Below are 12,710 nucleotides of genomic sequence, written 5' to 3'. Positions count from 1 at the left end.
CTCAATGTTTGGAGACATTTTTGGGAAGAGTGCTACTCACTTGGTAAATAGAGGCCAGGCTGGTATCCTACAATGCACAGCATAACCCCCAAATGACAGAATTACCTCGTGCAAATGTTAAAGTGCTGAGGTTGAGAAACACTGCTTTTAGTGGAGAAAGGTTTGGGCTCTGCTAAAGGGAATCAGAGAACAGGTGAAAGGAGAGATGGACTTCTGTGTTTTTTTGTTTTGTTTGGGCAGGGGGAGCCTATCTCAGAGGAAGTTTCCATATTGTGTCTTTGGGGAGGAAGGTCCCCTTTTGGGGCCCAGCTGGGCTGTTTGGGCTCACTCCCTGGGCATCCTGGATATCAGCTGGACTGCAGGATTGAGCATCGAAAAGCCAGACTGGGAGCTCTCGCAGGGAACATCTCGGGCCATGTAGATGACATTCTCAGCTTGCCTGCCCTTTGTGGCTGCTGGAAGTGGTACAGCACACTCTAAAGAACTATTTCAAGATGGTTCAGCCAGACCCACAAGGTCTGGCAGAGTTCTTGCCTTTCCCAGGCTTTGGGGTTCTCTGCATTTCAGCTCAGAGCTCTTAGAATGTTAATAAGTAGGGACTTACAAAAAGTCCTGAAATAGTTCTCAGGATACGAAGAAAATGTCCTAGCTCGGAAAGTAAATGAGTGCAGTCAGCTGTCCTTTGTTAACTTGCTGATTAAACTTAGTCTTTGTTTCTTTTTTCTATTTTTTCCTATACCCATTGCGAGGTCATTTCCCTGCCTATTTGGGCCTATGTTAGAGCTGAGCAGAGGGCAGGCAGAGGAGAAAACTCCACATCAGCCTCCTTTGGCAAGTGGTTAAAAGACATGATGAAAAGATGTAGAAGTAATGACTACAATTACCTGTAAAAATCAGGATTATCCTGATTTTTGGCCGTTACCCTCACCATTCCTCTCTCCATCACTTGGCTGTGTTATCACTTGAATGACGTTAATACTTATTATACTGAATTTATTTATTAAGCAAACAATTCATTTACATTGTTTAAAACAAAAATAACAAAGGATTTAGATTAAGTGTGTCCAACCTGTGGCCCTCAAGGCTGTATGTAGCCCAACATAAATTCATAAACATTCTAAAAACATTATGAGATTTTTTTGCAATTTTTTTTTTTTTTAGCTCATCAGCTATCATTAGTGTATTTTATGTGTGGCCCAAGACAATTCTTCTTCTTCCAATGTATCCCAGGGAAGCCAAAAGATTGGACACCCCTGATTTAGATAAAGGAGAAAAACTCTGTCCTCCCACCTCAGCCTTCCCCTCTTAAAAGGCAATACCCACCCAGAGAGTATGGCTATACAAACAAGTATGTACATGCATGTTTCTTTTATTTTTTTCATCCAATACAAATAGTAATATGTTTGCTTTTTTTTACTTACGAATATGTCTTAGAAATCCTTTCATGTCAGTAAATAACGTTCTTTTTTCTAAATGGATCTATGGTATCATCTGGTTATACCTTAATATATTTGGCCAAAAGTGACTTGTTTTTAAAAAGGCTTCTGAGTCTATTTCAAACCAGAAAGAATGCTCAACTAAAAACCCAAAACAAACAAACAAAAAACTTATTTAGAAGTTTAGGCATGAGAGACTACTTTCTTCTACCGTTTTGTAAAGCTTTCATTTTCTCATCTTACTGAAATTTTTAGATTTTTTTCTGCACTTGCTCCTTAACATTAAAGCCTCTATGAAATAGTTGTTCAGCACCATAGAATATCCCAAAGGTTTGGATACTGCTTGTGACTTAAACGATGTCTATTTTATTATATTAGTAAATGTTTATTATCTTTTCTTATGAAAATCCAGCCTGAGCCAGTTGAATGATAGTGACTCCGGAAAAGCCTGTCTGGGCCTGGGACAAGACATTGAGCCCCCCTGTTCCCAGTTTTTCCATTTTTAAAAACTGGATAATATCCTGGAGACTTAGCAGCTTTAAAGCTTTATGCTGGGCAGGACCAGCTCAGCTTCAGAAATAAGAGCCTACCTATCTGTGCTGTTTTTCTGTGGTACATCCAGGATGTGTGTGAAAGATGAACACATTTTAAGTAAAGAAAGAGCTTGCTGCATTTGGAAGCCAAAGAGAGGGCAGGCAGAAGAGTCGTCGGGGTGTACAGCGTTCTGGGGCTCCAGGGCTTTGAAATGCTTTCCAGTGTTGTCACTTGAATGTCGAACACGTTATTCTCAGTGGACACTAAAGAGAAGTACAGGTACAGTGGGCTCCAGGGGGATTCATTATTCAAGGCACAAAATTTCCTTCTCCGGCCTGCAACACATTATAATTCAAATGAGCCCAGCACAATAGAAGAAAAATATGCAAGCAGATTTCTCTCTGTCGTGTTTTTTCCCTCCTCTCTGAAGCCCTGTAATTACAGCAGGCAGGTGGAGCATCTGGGGGTGTGGGGGAGTCCACTGTGTTTTTACCTTCCCAGGAACGCGACTTGCCTACTGCATCAATATATTTTATTTTTAATTAAGCGCTTATTGCAAAATCGGAGTCCCTGCACGAAAGTCTGATTCAAAACTTTTTTTTCCTGTCGTTCTCTGAGATGTCGCTGTTATTACTGTCTCAAATTTCCTTTTAAATTTTGCTCTGCGAGTAAATTAGTGCTGGCCTTTCCTGAGCTCTGCAGCTCCAAGGTGGCCCGACTGCTGGGCCTCCACCTCCTTTTCCCCAGTCCCGGGTCGGTTTCTCCGGGCGCACCCAGCAGCGCCACGAGCCGGGTAGATCCCCTGGCTCCCTCTCCCCGGCGAGCGCGGACATGCGGGCGGGCGGGCTGTGTTCCCCAGAGACCGCCCATCCCGCGGTGGGGGCGGTGGAACCGCAGAGGCCACCGGATACAGCGACCTCAGGCCTCGCAGCGCCCATGGCGGGCCGTGCGGCCCGGGTACCGGGAACCGCCGGGTCTTGGAGGGCTCTGGAGCGGGAGCCCGGGTCTAGAGGAGGCGGCGGGATCTGAGGGGCCATGGTCGCTGCACTTTGTCCGAGACCCGTAGACTGACCATTAAGAGACCGGAAGGGTGCAGGGAGCTCCAGTGGGGCCGATGGGCCGGGGCTGGGGACAGGCTGGCGCGGGGTTCGGAGGTTCTCGCCTGTCTCCGACGCCTGCCTCCTAGGAGGCAGAACGGGGCAGCCCCGGGCCTCCGCCGAGCCCGGCTTTCCTAAGCCGGGAAGTCGCGGGTCCCTGGGCCGGGAGGGAACTGGCGTCCCGGGACGACCACGCCCCTGAGATCCCCGCCCCACATCCGGGTGGCCTGGGGGCACCTGGGGTTCCCGAGATGAGAACCGGTGCTCTGGGGGCGACAGGCTTCGGCGGGATCCCTGCGAGCCGGCGGCCTAGGCGGGTGAACCCCCCCGGATTCCAGAGGGAGCAACCCCAGTCCCCCGCTCCGGGAACCGGGCACTCGATGAAAATGGCTTCCCAGCCACCCGCCAGCTCTGCCCACGCCCGCGCCTCGCGGGATGGCTCCCACCTCGGCGCAGCCCCCCTGGGTGCTGGCTGCACATCTGCTTCCGAGCCACCTAGGGGCAACTTGAGGCAAGGTCGGGGTGGCCCCGGGACGGTGGAGGGAGACTGAGGCAGCAGCCAATGGGCTGGAAGGTCCGGCAGCATTTGCAGAGAATGGGCCACCTTAGGTTACTATGAATCTTCACCAAGCGCAGGAGGGTCAAAAGGGTGTTTTCAGGAACACCAAAAGGAGGAACGAATACCCACATGCGGCCAAAAGAGGGGCTGAGACTGGACGTGGGGGCCTTGCCTGTCCCATGAGGCTTCCTCAGGCACCGGCTGCCTCTGTCCATACCTCCACTTTCCTGGGTGTCGTCTTCAGGGCATAGACCAGTACTGGGGTCTGAGACACAGAGAAGAGACCCAGGTCCCTGTAAAGATGGGGACTGATTGCTAAATGGGCCTTGGGAAAGGGCAGGCCTCCACGGGACCAGTGGGGGCTCATAGGGGAAGACCTGGTTTCCTGCGCAGGCCAGAGCTTTCTCAGGACAGTGTGGGTCGGTGCTGTGACTACATCCGGACCGGGCCACTCTTAACCATCCAGGAACTAGAACCAGGGCTCTGTGATGTTTCCTCTTTTACAACATCTATTGTATTTTTCTTTCTCATTACAAAAGCAGTACATGTTTATCATAGAATTAATGAAAAATGCAAACACACAAAAAGAAAACAAAAACCATATATTCTCATTAAACAAACATATTCTTATTAGCTGGAGGCAAACATATTCTCGTTAGCTGGAGGCAAACCTTTCTTATATATCCTGAGTACAAACACAGTTATTCTGTGGGATAACTGGCTTTTTCTTTTTCTAAACAATACACTGTGAATATATTTCCACGTGAACATCCTTTTAATGAATATAGTTTGATAAATATACTCTATTCTTAACGATTCTACAGAACTGTCATTATAGGGATGTGGTGTGATGTTTTCGACTATTCTCTTACAGGGCTTCTAGGATGTTGCCAGTTTTGTTTTTTTGCTTTTTTTTTCACTTCTGTCCACACTATTCCAGAGTCATTCTCTTGCTAGGTCACTATGCATGTCCTTAATTATTTCCTTAAAATCTATTCCTCAAAATGACTGGGCCAACTGTTCTGCATTTTTAAAGTTTCACTGCATTTTGTCAAACCGACCTTTAGAAATGTTATGTCAATTCATACTCCCACCTGCAGAAAATGCAGAAGTCTTGTTGCCAGAATTCCATCCTTACCAATCATGAATATTAGTCTTCTTTTTTATTCTTTTCTCTTTGTCTATTTTTAAATTGGAGTATTCATCTTTTTCTTACTGATTTGTAAGAACATTGTGTATGTTCAGTCTATTAATTCTTTCTCATGCGTTTTGCAATCTTTTCCCATTTGTCGATTGCTTTTTACCTTTCAATTTACATTTTAAAATGTTGGGCAGTCCATCACAAAGTTTATCCACCATGATCAAGTTGGCTTCATCCCTGAGATGCAAGGCTGGTTCAACATATGCAAATCAATAAACATAATCCATCACATAAACAGAACCAATGACAAAAACCACATGATTATCTCAATAGATGCAGAAAAGGCCTTCAATAAAATTCAACACCCTTTCATGCTAAAATCTCTCAATAAACTAGATATTGATGGAACGTATCTCAAAATAATAAGAGCTATTTATGACAAACCCACAGCCAATATCACACTGAATGGGCAAAAGCTGGAAGCATTCCCTTTGAAAACTGTCACAAGACAAGGATTCCCTTTCTCACCATTCCTATTCAACATTGTATTGGAAGTTCTGGCCAGGGCAATTAGGCAAGAGAAAGAAATAAAGGGTATTCAGATAGGAAGAGAGGAAGTAAAATTGTCTCCATTTGCAGATGACATGACTGCATATTTAGAAAACCTCATTGTCTCAGCTCAAAATATCCTTAAGCTGATAAGCAACTTCAGCAAAGTCTCACGATACAAAATCAATGTGCAAAAATCACAAGCATTCCTATACACCAATAATAGACCAACAGAGAGCCAAATCATGAGTGAACTCCCATTCACAATTGCTACAAGGAGAATAAGACACCTAGGAATACAACCTACAAGGGATGTGAAGGACCTCTTCAAGGAGGACTACAAACCACTGCTCAAGGAAATAAGAGAGGACAGAAACAAATGGAAAAACATTTCATGCTCATGGATAGAAAGAATCAGTATCATGAAAACGGCCATACTGCCCAAAGTAATTTATAGATTGAATGCTATCCCCATCAAACTACCATTGACTTCCTTCACAGAATTAGAAAAAACTACTTTAAATTTCATGTGGAACCAAAAAAGAACTCACATAGCCAAGACAATCCTAAGCAAAAGGAGTAAAGCTGGAGACATCACACTAGCTGACTTCAAACTATACTGCAAGGCTACAGTAACCAAAATATCATGGTACTGGTGCCAAAACAGATATATAGACCAATGGAACAGAAGAGAGGCCTCAGAAATAATGCCACACATCTACAACCATCTGATCTTCAACAAACTTGATGAAAACAAGAAATGGGGAAAGATTCTCTATCATAAATGGTGCTGGGAAAACTGGCTAGCCATATGCAGAAAACTGAAACCAGATGCCTTCCTTTCACCTTATACAAAAATTAACTGAAGATGGATTAAAGACTTAAATGTAAGACCTAAAACCATAAAAACCCTAGAAGAAAACCTAGGCAATACCATTCAGCACATAGGCATGGGTAAAGACTTGGTGACTAAAATAGCAAAAGCAATGGCAACAAAAGCCAAAATTGACAAATGGCATCTAATTAAATTAAAGAGCTTCTGCACAGCAAAAGTAACTATCATCAGAGTGAACAGGCAACCTACAGAATGGGAGAAAATTTTTGCAATCTATCCATCTGACAAAGGGCTTATATCCAGAATCTACAAGGAACTTAAACAAATTTACAGGAAAAAACCAAACGACCCCATCAAAAAGTGGGCAAAGGATATGAACAGACATTTCTCAAAAGAAGACAGTTATGTGGCCAGCAAACATGAAAAAAAAAAAAGCTCATCTCACTGGTCATTAGAGAAACGCAATGAGATATTTCTCACAATGAGATACCATCTCATGCCAGTTAGAATGGTGATCATTAAAAAGTCAGGAAACAACAGATGCTGGAGAGAATGTGGAGAAATAGGAATGCTTTTACACTGTTGGTGGGAGTGTAAATTAGTTCAACCATCGTGGAAGACAGTGTGGCGATTCCTCAAGGACCTAGAACTAGAAATACCATTTGATCCAGCAATCCCATTACTGGGTATATACTCAAAGGAGTATAAATCATTCTACTATAAAGTCACATGCACACATATGTTTATTGCAGCACTACTCACAATAGCAAAGACTTGAAACCAACCCAAATTTCCATCAATGATAGACTGGATAAAGAAAATGTGGCACATATACACATGGAATACTATATAGCCATAAAAAAGGATGAGTTCATGTCCTTTGCAGGGACATAGATGAAGCTAGAAACCATCATTCTCAGCAAACTAACACAGGAACAGAAAACCAAACACTGCATTTTCTCACTCATAAGTGGGAGGTGAACAGTGAGAACACATGGACACAGGGAGGGGAGCATCACGCACCAGGGCCCCTGTTGAGGGGTGGGTGGAAGGGGAGGGAGAGCATTAGGAGAAATACCTAATGTAGATGATGGGTTGATGAGTGCAACAAACCACCATGGCACATGTATACCTATGAACAAACCTGCACGTTCTGCATATGTATCCCAGGATTTAAAGTATGATAATAAAAAAAAGTGCAATCAAAATTTGTAATATTTTAACTTACAGCTTCTGCCTTTGGTGTCATTCTCTAAAGTCCTCCGCTACCTCAGGATTTTCTACTTACCTGTACATTTTTCTAGTACTTCCAAGGTTTCATTTAAGATTTTTTTATTCGTTTGTTTTGTTTTGTTTTGTTTTTTAGGAGTCTCATTCTGTCTCCCAGGCTGGAGTACAGTGGCACAATCTCGGCTCACTGTAACTTCCACCTCCTGGGCTCTAGCGATTCTCCTGTCTCAGCCTCCTGAGTGGCTGGGATTACAGGCACACGCCACCACGCCCAGCTAATTTTTATATTTTTAGTAGAGACAGGGTTTCACCATGTTGATCAGGCTGGTCTCGAACTCCTGGCCCCAAGTTATCCACCCACCTAGGCCTTCCAAAGTGCTGAGATTACAGGCATGAGACACTGTGCCCAGCTTGTTTCATTTAAAGTTTTAATTCATATGGAATTAATTTTGGTATCTGACAGAAATAGGAATCTAAGTTTACTTCCTGCCCCACTCCCTTTCCCTCATTGTTAGTCCTGAATCCATCTGACTCTACTCTATATGCTATGGCCAAGCCCCAGACAAGCAGAGCCAGATGGGAAGGTTTAGTGTGGGAGACTCTGGCCCTAAGAAGCACTGAGAGAGTGGGATCAGGAAACCTTTGTAAACAGGAACAGGATCTGTTTTATGGTCACCTACATTGGAATCACATAAATCTGGATGAAGACAGTCTCTGTCACTTCTACTCCGTGGAATGTGGGACAAATAAATAAGTTACTGAACTTATTTAAACCTCAGTTTTGCATCTGTGAAATGGGTACAATGATAACCCCTACCTCTCAAAATGGTGGTGAGGATAATGTGATAATACCAATGTGAAATGCTTCAGCGCATAGCAAAGCATTCAATATTATTAGTAGCGGGTAAAGGGAAATGGAGAATGATTGCAACAGCGAGTGATATAGAGAGATTAAAAAACACAGACATGATCAACAATTAGACACACAAAGGTGATACTTCCCTGTGCTGTAGTTCTATTTTGAGTCCCAGAAAGTTTATCATACCAATTAGGAGGGTTTCCTGTGAAAAGAAAAGCTTATAGTCCTAGAGCTTGGATCTCCTGGAGCCTGGACTTAAAGTAGAGGCACACAATTCAAAGGAATCCAGTGGCATTTCTGTTCTCCAACCTGTTCCAAGGCTTTCTGATGAACCTGCCTGCGTCGAAGTGAATCAGCTGAGCAAGCTGGCATTTGGAGAGCTCACAGGACGGAGAGCACTCGGGGCTTGTGCTTTAAGTGGACAGCCATCTCCCTCCTGGCTCGCCCCCAGCTGAGGATTGCTGCAAAGAGAAATAGTCACTGGATGTGAGCCAGGGGCAGCAGTCAGCTTAACCAAAGGAATCAATGGACACTGTGTTTTCCCTCTGCAAATGAGGAAAATGACATGGTGAGAAGGCATATGCCTTGTCCAGAATCACAAATTCCAGGGACAGAAAAAGCAAAGAGAAACACTGCCTCAGAAGGAGCCATATCCCATCCCGAGGAAGCCCAGAGCTGGGACTTCGTTAACAAAGGGAACAGAAATGGGAACGCTGCCCTCGGGCTCCCGGGGAGTGGAGGCCCAGCATATTTTTATGAAGCATGGACAATGAGTAGCCATTCAAAAGGCCGATGCTGCCTCTTCTTAGAAAAGGGCAAATATTTTAGGAATCCCTTCAAGCAAATGCCGGATTGCTTTTTAGGGGAGTGGGACTTGGCTGGGTAGTCAGTATCAAGGGCTTTAAGCTTTGATTCTGAGTTTTGCTCCTATAGAACAGTGGTTCTCAATTATGGCTGCACATTGGAATTAGATGAGCTCTTAATCCAGGAGGTTGGATTAAATTAGCCTTTAGTAGGGCCTTGACGTCAGTATGGTGAAAAGCTCCTTAGAGAATCCTAATATGCCGATTAGGGTTGAGAAGAAGCTTCCTGCTGCATTGCTCTTCCCAGCTGCATCTGACTTCCCAGCTGGTAAGAACTAGGCTACAGGGCCAAACCATGCTAGCAAAATGTTTCTTATACTTCAAGGAATTGTCTGGGGACTGTGTTAAAGTGCAGGTTCTGATTCCATAGGTCTGGGGCAGCGCCTGAGATTCTATATATTTTACAACCTTCCAGGTGATGGTGATGTTGCTGGTGTCAGGACCACACTTTGAGTAGGAAGAGTCTAGAAGTGGTCCTCATACTTCAGTGAGCATAACATTCCCCAATGCGTTCCAGGGGCAGGCTCCAGGAATCTGTGTTTTTAACAAGTCCTCTGGTGAATTGATGTATTTGGTAGTTCAAGGCCACACTTGGAGAATGGGGTCAGCCTGCCTACGGTTTTCTCAGGCATTTGTTGTTTTAGCATATCCTGGGCAAATACTTGGCTGGAAGACCACACAGTCAATTGGCCTGGAGTTGAAATGAGCAGAAAGCCCATGATGCCTGGCTCCCAGGCCTGAATCCCAGCCTGCTGATTCTGGTATCCCTTAACGTTCAGGCAAAACCCCATGACCATAGGAGATCTACAAGTCCTTGCATTTTCTTGGGGTAAAGGAACCATCTGTTTAGGTTTGGGTTTTGTCTGTGAAGTCATTTACCCTGTTCCCTCTTGGAACTGTGACTAATGCATCAAGAGTCAGAGCAGAGATCCTGGGAGAATGAAATGCAAAGTACTTTCAAGAGCCCTCCACCCAAGGAAAACCCTCATGCAAGAAGGTGAAAGATGCTGTAAAGAAAAGTCACTGCTATATGTGATTTTAAGGACATCAAATAAGAAGCCTCCACCAAATTAATGTGGCTTTTCTATTTCGATAACATGGCCTGTGAGGTAGGATAAAGCCAGGACCTGAAATGACAGCCTGAAAGAGAATGGACAAATCAGGCACATACTCTCATTTGGTTACTGTGAAACCACTGTTTTTCAAGAACAAGTTATTCAACTTGTAGATGATTCTGGCCTTTGGTTCTTCTCTCTTTTCTCTCTTTGGTTTGGCCATTTCAGTTTATTAGCAGCTCCACCAAGGGTGGGAAACAGAAATGGACCTCAAATGAGGCAGGATAACATCTGTGAGGAGGTCTGCTTCGAAGCTTGATGAGGGGGAACAGAGATTTTAATTGTAATTGCAGAAATTACAGAATTCACTTCACTGTGCTGTCTAGGCCCACTTTTGTATGGCAAATCCCAGCCTTATAACAAGAACAGACCACCTTCCATACCCATAGTTCAACAATTGACAACAATGATTCAGTAGAAAAATTGTTAACTTTAAAAATGCTTTATTCTTTCACTCAAGTATGCTTATTGCTTTATATGCTTCTTATTCGCATGGTCATCTGGTAAACCTGGTTGTGAAATGGGGACAGAAATTTATCACCACATGTACCTAGGGACATGGGCAGGTGTGACTTCCACGTTTATGAAAGTTTTTGTGGTTTACTCTTCTAGCTGGTTATAATATATAACAAAATACATCTCCTGTTCCTGTCACTTGGTATAATAAATATGTTGGCGAAATTTCTTACAGAGTTTGATTACTCAGTCAAAACCTAAGTATCCTGTTGGGAGAAGAACAATCATTTTAGTGACACTGTTCTATTCTTTGGATGAATTGAATAGTTACTAATCCAGCCACAGAAGAAAGACACAGGTAATTGCAATTGAGCAAACATACAGAACCCTACAGAAAAAGACTCATGAGAAGTGTAGAATTTCCCATCAAACATCCATCCATCTCCATTCTCTCCATTCCTTAGAATAGTCATTGTAGCCATAGGAAATAACTCTAGGGACCAGGTCTACACTAGGGGGAAAAATGTCATTCCTCATTCAAGTACTCTGGAAATGAGTTCAAAAAGACACAATCTGCCCATGGTCATTGTGAGGTCAAAAACTCTAGTAGCCAATTTGAATTTTCTTTTAAGAAAATGTAACGCACCACCTACTACCCCACTTCTTACTGTGTAACACCACTAGAGTTCTTTAGGTTGTCCAAGGGCAGACAGGGATGTTGATTGGTCAATGTTTTAAATGTAACTTGTTTAAATTAACAGCAACTATTTTCTCTCATTTATCTACATCACCAGTACCATGAGGCCTCATCCGGGGCCACTGCTGAAAATCAGGTGTTAGAATGAAACTGATGGTTATAGTTGTGGTGTAGTCAGGATCTCTTAGTCTGGTCGCTGCATGAAGCTCCATGCCTCTTGCTCACTGATGTATCTTGGGTGCATAGTACAGTGCTTGGTTATATGTAGGCATGTCAATTGGTGATCTGGGTTTAAACCATGTTAGGCAACCAAATGCTTTTCAATATGTGAAATTTTTAGAGCTGGAAATACCTTTGAGAGAATAGAGGTCACTATGCATTTTCTGTCTAGCAGCAATTCTGCCAATTTTCCTTCCACACAGAATTGTGATTTTGTTCTGTTTTCTTCCTCTTTTGTACTTCCAGGAGAGGCTGAAACACCACCTCTTGAGGGTCTCCTTTCCAGTGATTTATTCAGACTTTGGCACATGTGACTCAATTATGGCCTGTACTATGTGAAGGGACATCTTCTGGGGAGTCTCCCTCCTTTTCTTCTGGATGCTTTGTGTCTGAATGTGATGCCTGGAGATGCAACAGCAGTCTCACTACCAGCACGAAGATGAAGCTGATACCCAGATATGGCAAGAGAGAGAGAGAAAGCTAGAAAGAACCCAGGTTCTTGATGGCATTATTGAGCCCTCCAATCAGTCAACCCCTAAGCTTCCCTGCTGCTCAACTTTCTGTTACACAGGATAGGACGTTTCCTAAATGTTTAAACCAGTTTGAATCAGGGTTTCTGTTGCCTTGCGGCCCAAAGCATCTGAAGTAATGGAGAGAATTTTAAGTACAATTTCTCATTTCACAGAAGATGTAACAGAGTGTGCTCAATGTTATGTTGCAGGTGACAGCAGAACACAGGCATAGAGAGGCTGAATCCTCTGTTTTAGAGCCATTTTTAATCAGATGCTGCCCCTCTTAAAATTTGCTTATAAAGTAAAGGTGGTTTAAAAGTGTATCTCTGAAGTCACTGTCGTTTTATTTGACAAAATTTCCTGGCCAGGTTTAAAGTCTGGAATTCTAATCCAAATTTTCCTCACTTAGACATGCTGAATCAAACTGGCCGCTACAGAGACAGAGTATGCTTGTTGACTTTGAAAAACTAAAAACGCTTTGTTCCTAATAACTAGGGAGCAGTGACCTGGGAGACTTGATCTGTTTGGTAACTGTGGGCAGGGATATACATTAGGAAGGTTAGTTTGTCCTTTCTGTTTCCGGGGGCATTTCTTCTATCAGATCATTC

The 12,710-nt window shown here is 43.5% G+C and overlaps 1 protein-coding gene across 1 annotated transcript; it reads right to left on the bottom strand.

The window, feature by feature from the left end:
• Positions 1–1,221: 1,221 nt before the first annotated feature.
• LOC140711573 (uncharacterized) lies at positions 1,222–3,715 on the bottom strand. Its single transcript, XM_073014906.1, has one exon. The coding sequence runs from the start codon at positions 3,005–3,007 to the stop codon at positions 2,621–2,623; it is 387 nt and encodes a 128-aa protein (XP_072871007.1). The 5' UTR covers positions 3,008–3,715; the 3' UTR covers positions 1,222–2,620.
• Positions 3,716–12,710: the final 8,995 nt, after the last annotated feature.

This window comes from Chlorocebus sabaeus, chromosome 4 (assembly GCF_047675955.1).
Source record: "Chlorocebus sabaeus isolate Y175 chromosome 4, mChlSab1.0.hap1, whole genome shotgun sequence".
NCBI classification, from domain to species: domain Eukaryota; kingdom Metazoa; phylum Chordata; class Mammalia; order Primates; family Cercopithecidae; genus Chlorocebus; species Chlorocebus sabaeus.
The sequence above is the reverse complement of the archived record's forward strand: the minus strand, read 5'-3'. Positions and strand labels throughout refer to the sequence as shown.

Coding starts and splice junctions, on each gene's coding strand:
- LOC140711573 (XM_073014906.1), bottom strand. CDS start 3,007: ATGGCCCCTCAGATCCCGCCGCCTCCTCTAGACCCGGGCTCCCGCTCC.